Here is a 12,991-nt window from a genome sequence, read left to right on the forward strand (position 1 = left end):
AAACCTGATCCGGCCGTGCTGGGTTCAAAGACAAACTTTGAAATGATATTCAGGTTCAAATCACCTCGCCCGAGCCTGTAATTGGGGAGAAAATGGGGCTCGTGGCGCGTGTTTTACACAAAATGCAGAATGCCTGTTGAGTTCAGGTCGAACTCTGTAAGTTTGCTCTTGGGCTCATTCGGGTTTGGACAGAAGATTGCTGCTGAGCGGCACTCCATTTGCTATTGCTTTTGGCCCGGTTTGAATTGTTAGCTAGAGTCTACTTAAATGTCATTGGGAGCTGGGTTTGCACTGCACTCACGGAAAAAGTTCCTCACACACAAAAAGCTCTGTGTACATGCATGCCAAACCAAAAGCCCTATATAGACAATTCTTGTTACAAACAACGTTTTCTGTTACATCCAGTCAAGCAATAAAACTGATACTGCAGGTATTCCAGATAAATAATTGAATGAACATAATGCAATCCCGTTACTAATGTCACAGGACCTTCAGTTATGCAAAAAAGGGTATCTGTGAGTGTGTGTACTTGTACTTATACTTGAGGACCATTTTAAGCATAGACCTTATAGAGGGAAGACATTTTGGGAAAGTGAGGACATTTTGACCGGTCCCCACTTTTCCAATGGACTGTTTAAGGGTTAAGACTTGGTTTAGGGTTAGGGTAAGAAGTAGGTTAAAGTTAGGGTAAGGGGCTAGGGCAAGCATTTTGCCCATGAATGTCCTCAATAAGTATAAGAATGTGTGTGGGACACTGTGTGTGTATGTACAAACAGTAGTGGCGGCCACTCTGTGAGAATGGAACCTAAGACCTCAGATCACCAGGAGGAAAAGAGGGGGATGAGGATGATTTATAGGTTTCACTGAAATGCACACAGCCGACCACAAATTTACACATACACACGTACAAAGATAACAAGGGGTTTGCTCACATCAGGGTCAGGTTCAAGCAAAATACCTTAAATCTTAGATAAAAGAGACACAAATACATCTACATGAGTATGATCTATGGCATTTCATTCTTATCCTTATGCTAGAGCGTGGTTTTTCATTTTGAGAGCATTATTTTTTCATTTTGTGTTCAAATTGTGTAATACGTTCCTCAGAACCCTAGCCCTCCTCAAATAGCCGCTGCTATGCGCCTGCTCAGAACTGTGTGTCTGCACTCAAATAAGATTTGGTTGTGCAAATGTCTGGTTTTAAATGTTGACCTGTGGGTCTCACATGATTTCTCTGTTTCATCATTTGGTGGTATTTTGTAAATCAAACGATTAAGAGCTCAATAGAAAAAATCGGATTGATACAGCTCTATAATGGGTGTAATATAATATTTAAATGATCTTATTATATCTGTAAAGAAACATAAATGTAAACTTGATATTCTGTAACGTTTGTGTTCATCACAACAGACTTAAGGAAGAGATGTTTATACAGCAATAAAGCTTCTTTCAGCCCCTCCTCAATCACAGCTAATCAGCGAATTCTTTGACTTTCCCTACTGATGTCAGCCAAATGACAAAAGTGCTGTGCTGTTCAGCAAACGCCCTTAATGGACTTCCTTCAGGAAAAAAAAAAAGTTTGACGACATCACAGCGTTGCCGAAATCCTCCCACGTCTTAAGTGCTTTTGTGGTGGAACACAAAGTTCGCTGCCTACCAAGATGGCAGGTTTATATTTAGCATTCTGGGGTTTGAGGACCACTTTACTGTACATTCAAGCAGCTGACAGAATCTGTTCACATCCATCCAAGGCTGCATTAAAGTCAGTCAGTCAGAACAAATAAAGTCTGAATGTTCGTATAGTTTGATGCCCACTCTCTCAGAAACGGGACAGCCCACATCTGACTTTACCACCAGAGACATGTACGGCCAAGGAAACAGCCCATGTACGTCAGAAGACCTCCAGTAAGTTGCAGGATGAATTATGTATGATGTATACAAAGACAAATAACGCACTGGCTGTCAGCGTCATTGAGCACGGGCGCACGCATTAGAATTTTCAAGTGTCCAGTTCAGTGTCACTGTATCATCCGTTCAGTTGTGGTAAAAAAAAGTATTCCATTACTTATTTGGGTGAAATTCCGGACGGAAAAAATACTTCAGCAGAGGAAAAGTCCTGCAATTTACAATATATTCATCACCAAAATACTTTGTATTTCTTTAAAAATACAGAGCTATAATGGCATCTTTTGATATAGAGTTTTTATACATTATGATAAATGATTATATATATATTTCTCACACACGCACACTCACGGAAGGTTTTGTCTTGCTTTGCACATAAAAACACAGTTAAGTCTAGTTTGATTCTTCAAACCTGTTTAAGCAAACAAGTTTAAATGAATAGAGGGAAATATGAGGACATATGCTTATTGGCTTTCTTGCCAAAAGTTGGATGACAGGATTTATACCACTCACATGTTTGTCCATTAAATATAAGGCTCCAGCCAGATGCTGATTAGCTTAGCTTAGTACAGAGATGAGAAGTTGGCCCAACTCTCTGTCCAATTGTAACAAAAATGCTTAACACACTTGGTTTGTTCTCTATTTAATGGACGTGAGAGTGGTATAAGTTGTCTCTCTAACTCCTCACCAGAAAACAAACATTTTATTAAACTAGACCAGACTACTAAAGGACAAAAATGACTTTTTATTTCTGCAGTGCTTAAAATCCTTATCTACAAAGTAACTACAGTTGTCAAATAGGGCTGGGTGATTCAAGAACGATTGTATTACAAAATTGTTCTACATAATAAATTAATAATTATATTATATCCATTTATATATCAAACATCATTAATGAGGAAGGACTAAAACATATTTTTTCACAAAAACTGCGAGACGTTTTAATTTCTAGGTAGGAGTTATATTAAAAAAAAATCATGTTTATTAATATGTTATAACTCAATCCGCTAAAATATAAAAAAAAATTATCTTATGGGAGTAGTAACTGAAAAGGCAAACAGGTCAACTGCTGCAGGGAGTTTAATTAAGGCTCATCCACCATAAGAGTCCTGCTCTTGAGGTGGCTGGTTGATATCTGGCAGACTTTGTCTCTTATTGTGCTCTGTAAGATGTTGTTACCTTTTTAAGTAGTGGAAAAGGTTTTGTTTTGGCAAATGAAGATATCATGCAGTTGTCTCTCTGCTGTTTATCCAGCTTCAGAAATCTAAACCACTTCCAAAACCTTGATGTCATGGAAATTCAGGATTGACCCGAATACAGAACAGTTACATTTATAGAAAATTACTCGTCAGTTTATCATCGATGTTCTGTGATCGAGGTCCTTTTATCGCCCAGCCCTACTGGGAATTAGTTCTACTGCAGTAGGGAAAAAGATCTAGTAGGGTGTGAAGCTAATCTAATTCAATGCATTCTACCTCTTGCTAAGCTACTTTCCCGCACCTTCCTGGGGGGCTCCAAAGGGCTCATGGGAAACAGCTTGGAGCCGTTCACCTTCTGAGATGCTGGTGGTGCTCTCTGGTTCACCTTCAGCCCCATCCTGTGTTTCACCTTCAGCTTCACCCTCTGCCTCATCTTCAGGGACAGCAAATATCTAACATGAAGTTTATATTTAACAACAAAGGTAGAAATCTGTATCAAAAAACAGACACTAAATCTGTAGTAACCTGAAACACAACCAACTAAAGAATTATCATTCCATTAGCTATATCCTTCTTGGATAAACCAACCCACAAATCTTTTACAGAAAACGGCACAATTGTATTTAATTGTGAGGGGAGACCTTTTAAAAGCAGAACTCTGCAGTGCAGTCCAATTGCTGAGTCTGTCCATGCATCAGCCTTTTACTGGTGGGCCATGTGGAGAAAAGCCCAGTGCTGTCAGGGTTGATGTTGCCACTTTGCCGATCGTTTCTGTCTAACAGCTCGGAGGCTGAGAGCCTCTCCACAGAGAGAATCCCTAATCAAATTCCCTTTTATTCCTGCCTCCCCGAGCTCCTCACCCGGAATCACACTGCATTACACCACACTAACATATGCCCACATCCTTCTCTCTCTCATTCCTCTCTTTTTCTGCATCTTTGCCGCTCAGTCCGCCACCCAACCGTCTCTCATCCGCCTTTTTTTCAATCCATCAACACCACTGTCCTTAGTCTCAATAAGGAAAAGCACAACTGTGGAAGAATTCCTCCTGCGCAGGTTAGTGTGATGTGCTGTGATGAAAGGACATGGTGACAGAGAGGCCTATTAATAATGAAGAACACAGGGCCCAAGCTGTAGCGCTGCGAGGAGAGGATGAGGAAAAGAAAAATGACTGACTAGAGAGTCAGCTGAACATCACAGCAGAGAGGGGGCGTTCAGGAGACGCACAGGAGGCGCAGGAGGGGTTAAAACGTAAAGTTCAAAAACAAAGGCAACAAAGGGGAAAGAGACAAGATGGAGAGAGAGAGAGAGAGAGACAGAGAGCGTGAGAGAGGGAGAGAGAGGAATACCACCTATTCTGCTTCGCTTTGCATTATTACTTACTAGAACCGGAGGGGGAGCCAGCAATCGTACCTGAAAGAGAATAGGAAAAGGAAGAGGAGATGAGAACTTGTTTATTTATGCATTCAATTTGCCTAAAGACTTGACTCTGTCTCATTAATCAGACTGAGGTGGCAGGGAGAGCTTAAGAGCTGTTCTGCAAAATATTGGCTTTGTTGTGGACCACCTGCCAATGTGCTGGAGTAATTACTGGGTGTGCACCGCCTCTTATTTAACCTGTAACTTCTTACCAAACCCGCACATTTGGAGGTCTTCATCATATATGTATGTTTTAAGAGAGCGCCAGCTACCACTCCGAGGCGCCCGAATCAAAACTTTTTGCCTGTCTTGCATATTTTTCCCCGATTGTATTTATAGTGAGCTTAGCTCGGCATGCATAATGCAATCTGCAGAGACCAAACTGTTTCATGAGCCATGGCCATTTTGTGGGATATTTCAACCGAGAAAGTTGCAAACATTTTAATTTTTAAATTCCACTAATGGGATTCAGGACTTTAAAAGGGTGGTGATGGGCTCTGAAGGTGTGTGTCAGTGCCATTAGAAGTGGGCTTGAAACAACAGCACGATGGAAAAAGAAAGGGCTGACAATAGAGCCATTCTCTGCAGTGCGTGTGCAGGTACAGGTGTGCGTGATTGTGCATATCTGCCTGTGTGTGTCTGTGCGTGTATGTCTCTCCTTCTTCTTTTTTAAAGGAGAAAAACTAGGGAGTGGCTGCCCTAGATTATTATTTCATCATAGCTAGCTACTGTAGCTGGCTACACTCTCCAAGAGGATTTCCCCCCCACGCACACTCCCCCGCTAGTATAGAACTTGGATCTGCTCTCTGCACCGGCGAGGTGACGACAGCTCAGACGGATCAAGTCTTTTCTTCTCTGTCTCTTTCCAGGACCGTTTTACAGACCTCAATGTGATGAGATATCCCAGACAAAAATATGATGTCACCGCTGAGTTAAAATAAATGAATAAAAACAATTTTATTGTAGTCACAAGACAGACTCAGTTCGTCAGACTTACAAAATCTAGAGTAGAATAAGAGATTAAAGAGATTGTGAATAATTAAATGAATAACATTGTCACTGTGAGAATAAGTTGTTCCCATTGGCTCATCATGATGCCACTGCTCACAGCTATCACAGTTTTTCTCTTGTCAGAGTCACGTGTCGCCCTCAGACCAGTTTACTGCCCATGCTGGGAGGCTTGAGTATGATTTAGATCAGTCTTTACTCTATAGCTTCCAATCAGCACAGAACTGCGGTACTGGAGCTATTGCTTATCCAACATTGGATATCAAGATAGCGTGATAGCATAACTATACTAATGGACCAAACTAAAGCCCGACCAATGTATCAATTTGCAGATTTCATCAGCTGATAATGTCCTATCACATTCTTGAGGCTGGACTAATTAATATTTTTATATGAACAATAGATTACGTAAACTCGTTTAAAAGATTGATACCACTCCCATGTCTGCAGCTGTTTCGATTAGCATAGCACAAGAACTGCAAACCAGGGGAAATGGACACTGTTGCTCTAAAGTTTCCATTGGATTTCCTTACAGTGAGATAACCTGCCCACTAGCATCTTTAAAGCTCATAAATGAACGCATTATATCACATTAGTTTCATGTGTACAAAAGTGTAGGCGCCACAAATTGCTGTTTTACGTGGGATTATCTACTAGATCGTTTCTCATTTCTTGGCTCTAAGCAGTTGCCAGACGAGCGGCAGCAATCTCAGGAAGAACTGAGATTTGGAAGGGAGCAGTAGAGGTGTTCACCGGCAAATAAGATTGTATTGCAGCTAAAGCAGACTCGCTCTTTTCCACTGTCCCCAGTCTTTGTGCTATAAGCTCAGCGACCCAGCTGCTTGCTAGAGCTTCAACCGTACACACATGTGAGTAGTATTATAAACTTCTCAGCTATTTATCAACAAGAAAGTGTTTATCCATTTTCCTTGACAAATAGATTGAATCATCCTGAGATCTGTAATGTGTCAAGCATGTCTTTGGTTTGGATTCAGACAAAGACATGTTGTACTTAAAGGTAAAGCAGCCCATAGTGAATGTGTCGAAAAGGTCTTAGCAGTATTTTATATTATTTTAAGTGTGTGAGTCACATTGAGGAGTTGGATGAACACAGTAGGAGCAGATGAACATATTCTGGGTACGTACAGGTGTTGGGGGTTCCGTTGGGCACCGGCAGGTAGGAACCGGCCTTCCAGGACTTGGCTTTGAAGCCCTTCCTGCAGCGCTGGCAGTCCTGGCCCGTGGTGTTGTGTTCACACTGGCACTGGAGGTTCCCTTCTTGCAGCAGGCACAGGGAGGCATGGAGGTTACACTTACACCTTTAAAACAGAGGAGAAAAGAAAGGTAACACATGTGAGGTGACAAAAAACGTGGGTGTGTTTCCCACATCTCCCACATACAGACGCAAGTTATGGGAGCAATTGCTATACAAGACAAAAGCAAATAGATCAGTGAAGATTCTATGTCATCCAGAAGGTGTTTCATTGAGGTAACTAGACTTTCTTGAGGATTTTGAGACATTTCACCTCACATACAAAAGGCTTCAAACCGACTGGTGGGAGTCAGAACAACTGCAAGTATTGACTATTGAAGGTCTGACACTCAGACAGGGCTCATACATCTTGTGAGTAAATTGCATGATGGTAATAGATTTTATACAAAAAAAAGGTGCATTGAACGTCATTTTTAGCTCACTGAGCGGAAACTGTAAATTACACTGTATAACTAAAAGAACAAGAAGACAGTAGATTTTGTTGTACCTGTGTGAGTGTACTTATCTGTGTATCTGCGTTTATGTTGTATTGCATTAGCGTTGTGGCTGTATAATGCATGAGAGTTGAAGCACACTTAGAAACACATTTATATTGAGCAAAACATCACAGTTACAATGTTAAGTTTACAGTGTTAAGTGTCTGCTTTGGCTCCAATGTATTTCTCTCTGAAGTCCCTGGCAAAGCTTCAGCGTCCATTTCTACTTTGATGTGTGGAGTTTGTTCAGTTGCCAGTCCATCTGATTCCGGAGCATTTGATGATGGAAGCTCTACTCTTTACAGTCTGGCTGAGTAAAGTAACAGCAATGAATCAAACTGTTTTAACAAAATGTGAAAAGAGACAACAGAATTGATCGACTAAATGTAGAATCGAAGCTGTTGATTACTGGTTCAGTCGTTTAGCAGGAATCATATATGTCATAAAGCTATTTAAAGATTATTTCAAAAGGTGATGTTTTCTGCTTTTCTTCATCATCTATGATAGAAAAGTAAATATATCTGGGTTTTGGACTGTCAGTGAATAAATTGTAGTATTTTCTTTCACCATAATTTTTAATTTATACATTTATAGAAACTAGTAATCAGCCAATAAATTGATAACAACACAAATCATAAGTGGCTGCTTGGTTGCTTGATCATTATATTTTCAGGCTTTTATGATCCTTACACAACATGTCAATTTTAATCTTTTCGGTTTAATATTTTATTTAGTTTTCATTCATTTGAATATAAGGGACATGCAAATTTAGCTATCTGTGTTTCCTCTTTCTAAATAATTCTGGAGAGCACTCAGCAGGGTGTTTGCTAAAAACAGAAAATGAACACGCGCTCTAAAAATATTGTGGGTCCGTGATTCTTGGTAACACATTTACTCGCTATCTACCCAATGCTACCACTTTAGTTTACAATTACTGCCTGTGAAGATGAAGTGCCTTTGAGTGTGTGTTTATGTATTAGCTCTCTCGCATTCATAAACCTATCTGTGTGCACGGGGGCAGGGCCCAGGTGGGCTGATCCCGAGGTTGGAGTTCTGCCGGGAAGGAAATGAGGATCTTAAGGACACTCGGCAGCTACGACTTTAAATTACAGCCTTTTCCAGATGAGCGACTGGACTCCAATCCAGTTTGTTCCACTGGAGTGAACAGCCATCCGTCTGCATCAAATATTCAAAGAATGGCCCCTGTATTCTGGAGAGATGACTGCTTCAATCTTCCTTCCTCACACTAATCTCTGCTTTCTCATCAGTTTTTCTTTTTAAAATTTTATTTTGGTTTATGCTGTCAGCCTGTCAGCGGCAACCCTACTTTCACAGCATTACTTTACATACAGAATAACAACGACTGGAAGTAAGAAACGCCAGGTAATCTTCACTGGACAAAAATGGGGACGGTTGATCACGGTGAGTTGTGTGTGATATCACACCGTTGCTCTCAGTCCTATAAATTACCCACGTTTCTCTATGATCACACAGACGAGCTGACAGGCTGGCCAGGGAGAATGCATTCACCGGCAAGGCCTTGTTTCCTGCATTCTTCCTGAAGGACACGAGCTGTCCACTTAGCAAGGAGGGAAATTGAACATCTCTTTTTCATGGAGAAAAAAACTGCGTGCGTTCGCAGGAGCGAGTGTGTGTGAAATGAGACAGGTGTGTGAGCGTGCACGGTTTCCTGCCTCGGTGTGATTGTGATGCATTTCTCTGAGCGCGCCGATGACAGACAACAGATCAGGGAAGCAGAGGCCCGGTGACTAATGCCTGCGCTGAGTGACTGACAGTGCTGAACATATCACTGCTTCTCGTCTCCTGCATCTTCAGTGATAAATCTTATCTGTCTCGTCTTAAAAGTGGAAGCGCCGCTGAGTGCGACTAGAAGTTGTAGTTTAAAATCCATACTGAAGAGCAGAGTGATTGTCTAGGTATACTCCGGTGCAGTTCGCGTCCTGCAGGCCTAATGGCTGCAGCTTAGCAGAGGAAATGGCCTTCCTCTTGTCAATTACCTGAGATACCCTGACATTAAAGCCTGCATGTCTAGAGGCATTCCAAGGTCACCCGAGTGAAATATCAATGAGCTAATATTAACTAAGTCCTCGGCTACTTTAATCATTAGTTTTGAGTTGCACCGTCTTGCAGGTCGAATCTTTGCAGACACTTTATCCTCTTGACCTGCTTTTCCAAGACCAGGACTACTCTCTGGCCCTGCACTCCTTCCACATGACTGATGTGACACTGACTTTCAAAGTGCTAGGCCTCTTTTGCTCTCTCTCTTTCGGGTGACAGCTTGCACTGGGATTTTCCCCGATCCCTCTCCTCAGTCCCACCACACACAAATAATACATGGGCACAATCATATGTTAATGTGCAAGATGTCTGCATTCACTGCAGAGTCATCAATGTGGGAGTGGCAGCTCTGAGCTGAAGGAAGTTAAGACGGGACAGCTGGATCCATCACAGCCCTGTCTGTTTACTTAGAGGGAGAGAGTGAGAGGGATGAAATGAGAGAAGGTGAGCAAAGACGGAGACAAAGAAGGGCGAGACAAAGAAGAGCATGAGAGAGAGAGAGAGAGAGTCCAAGAAAATAAGGGATACAAATACATTCCAGTCTGAATCAGAAACCAGACACACAAGTTGCTGTTTTATTTAGCTGCCGGAATTATGGGCCAATACTTGTGTTTATCAGACTGTTAGCGTAAAACTTTTTTTATGAGTGGATGAAAATGACATGGAACATGTTTCCGTGATGATTTCACAGTGATCCACTGACAGACAGGTGGCGATAATGTGCCAAGACAGGCAGCTATGTGGCAGCAAACACGGTGAGGATTAAGACTGCTGGCTAATTAAGATGGATGTAAACAATGTGTGTTTCAACAATATAGGAGAAGATGACTGATGAGGAAGGACATGCCTTCAGCACATTTGTCATACCTGAGAGAAACACAGAATCTGTTTACGCTAAAAACACTGAATGCAAACATAATTATACGTTGACAAGAAAACTCTTTTTAAAGATATAACCCTGACCACTGGTTACAGAACTGGCAACACCTGTGGTAACAGCAGGTGTGTTTTCATGATACAGGTGCCAGAGTTCTGTTGGAAGCAACATCGTGTTGACTGCTACAGGCAGTAAACAAGAATTTAAAGCATAGCCACACAAACCAAAGGCTTATTATTTTAATTATTGACTTTACAGTAGATTGTCAATCGAGAAAACTGGAGCCAATCACATCAGACGTTGGACGACCAACCCAGTTCCAATATATAGAGACGAACAACCGCTCACAACTACGGACAATGTAACGTCTCTTATAACCTAATACCAAAACTCCTGCAGTCACAGGGAGAACATGAAAACTCCACACTGAAAGGCCCCGACCCAACCGGGATTCAAACCAAGAACCCTGTTGCTGTGAGGCGAGAGTTTAACCTTGGCCCCTGCCACAACCTTTACTTTGATCTCTGTCACTTATGATGAATTCTGCTTACTAATCATTTATTAATGAATCATTCCTGATCAGATCTGACTATCACCAGCCAAATTGCAAAAGTTCAATTAGTGTCTATCATTTTCCTCTCAAATACTGTTCGGAGGAAAACATTACTCCATTAATGATTTAGTTAAGCATCACTGTCTCTTGGAAGGTAGGATTGTTTCAAAATGAGCATCACATTTCAAAGAACTGCTCATAGAAAAACAGTGCTCAAAACATTCAGTGACAATGTGTTTTATTTAGGGATGCACCGATTTATCGGCCGAACATCGGTAGCGGCCGATATTCGCCTCGTTTACTGATATCGGCTTATCGGTAATAAACTTGACTTTCACCGATATCATTGGCCGATGTTCATATTTGTTGTAAAACCGCTGGGCACGTGCCGCAGCTGGGGGAGCAGTCGCTCCGTCGCCCTCCTCTCCGCGGCCAGAGGCTCAGTGTGCGGCACCGGGAGGTCCTAATCCGGTGGCGCCTAACGTTGTCGCTGGTGCGGGGGCTTTCTTTCTCTTGGACCGCGGGGCGGTGTCCATCGAAGGCACGGAAGGCGGGCTGTTGGAGGGGACCGGGTACGGCGGTCAGCGGCGGCCACTCTGGACGCGTGTCGGGCCCTTCTCGCGGATCACCTCAGCTACGGCGACCGCTGGGGGAACCCTCCGGCTGGCGCCTAGCAGCTGACTGAGAACTGGTGCAGACCAGGGGAATCTGACTGTTTAATTAAAACAAGCATCGTGAAGGGCCACGGTGGGTGTTGACGCGATGTGATTTCTGCCCGACACTCAAAACAGGTAAAACTGAGGAGGGCTTGTTAAGTTATCTTGACTCACGCAGTGTAACTTGGTGTAAAAAGTATGAGCGTAGCGTCTGTTTAAGTACTTTATTCTCATGTGCACCGGCTCTATTCATCCGTCTCATGCACAGGTAACAAGGGAACTGACAACATACGTTATACACAAGAAGCCGTAACACCTCTAATAAACGGGCAATACTGCTACCGTAAAAGAATGAGAAGAGCGTTCTCTATAATGATACTTTAACAGGGCTGTTTTAGACAGGGTAAAAAGGTGCTGTTTTAAATAATCCTTGTGGTATTTTGACCAAAATATGTTTCATTTTACCAAAATATGTTTCATTCTACATTTCATTAAGATCCCAAGGAACCATTTCAACTTGCGGAAAAATGGTCATTATATGTCTCTGTTAAATACAGTTTAGTTAAATCAAAGATTGTTTCATAAATCTGATTCAATTTGTGTCATTAAAAGATAAGAGTGATGAAGGGCTGAACATTTTTTAAATAGTGCTTTTTAAATAATGATTTAATTATTTTTCTGGCACAAAAGGGTGAATGAATAACAACAAAAAGAAAATAAACAAATATCGGTATCGGTATCGGCTATCGGCCAGATTGTTATTTTAAATATCGGTATCGGCCAAGAATTTCCATATCGGTGCATCCCTAGTTTTATTTATTCTTCCTTTTTCTTGGGATAAAATATCCACTTATAGTATCTATAGCAAGATTTTATGATAATGTTTAAGTAACTCAAACATTGATCAAGGTTGAAGAACATGTGGTTTTTAAATTACACTACGAACACCTCTTTACTACCTCTGAGTGAAGCAAGACGTCATTTTTGTTTACAGAAAAAGATGTTGCCACTAAAATATTCCAGTGTCCTCCAACAGATGAGACAAATCCATTGGGTATAAAAGTAAGCGTTTGAAAAAACTGCTGGCACGTGTAAGATCTTGTACAGTAGCATATGTGTTAGCTACACGTCTGTAAGCTCTCTCCATCTTTTGGATGTAATGACCCGTGGCAATTATCTAAACGGTAGATAAAATAACGGCTTCGGTGTCCGGGCTCGGCCGACTTTGTGCCTCTGTCTGTCCGCTCTGCCTGCAGCCGGTCTCTGTGAAGTCATGGCGGCAGTGTGTCTTTAATGATCGCAGGATTGCCTGTTTTAGACAGCAGAGATGCAGCAATTAGGGGAATAAATAAGAAGAAAGATAAACAAACATCAAGGGGGAGTCATGTGGTGGCAGAGCCTGAGAAAGCAGCTGGAAGCAGCAGTTAATGGGGCTTTATCTGTCTCTATACGGTAGTCGACGCCTATGCCTCTATTCCTCTCCGGGGACACAGCTATCACTCCCTCTCTCTTATTTTCTCTTTTGCACTCTCCTCCCCCTGTATTTT

The 12,991-nt window shown here is 41.9% G+C and overlaps 1 protein-coding gene across 1 annotated transcript in view; it reads right to left on the reverse strand.

The window, feature by feature from the left end:
• Positions 1-12,991, reverse strand: part of ntng2b (netrin g2b) — a 64,055-nt gene that overhangs the window by 21,018 nt on the left and 30,046 nt on the right. Inside the window, exons 3-4 of the mRNA XM_053411323.1 lie at positions 6,677-6,849; positions 4,487-4,516 (exon numbers count right to left, since the gene is read on the reverse strand). Of these exons, the coding sequence (XP_053267298.1) occupies positions 4,487-4,516; positions 6,677-6,849 (203 nt within the window). The remainder of the gene's footprint in view (positions 1-4,486; positions 4,517-6,676; positions 6,850-12,991) is intronic.

Source organism: Pleuronectes platessa, chromosome 19 (genome assembly GCF_947347685.1).
Source record: "Pleuronectes platessa chromosome 19, fPlePla1.1, whole genome shotgun sequence".
Taxonomy (NCBI): domain Eukaryota; kingdom Metazoa; phylum Chordata; class Actinopteri; order Pleuronectiformes; family Pleuronectidae; genus Pleuronectes; species Pleuronectes platessa.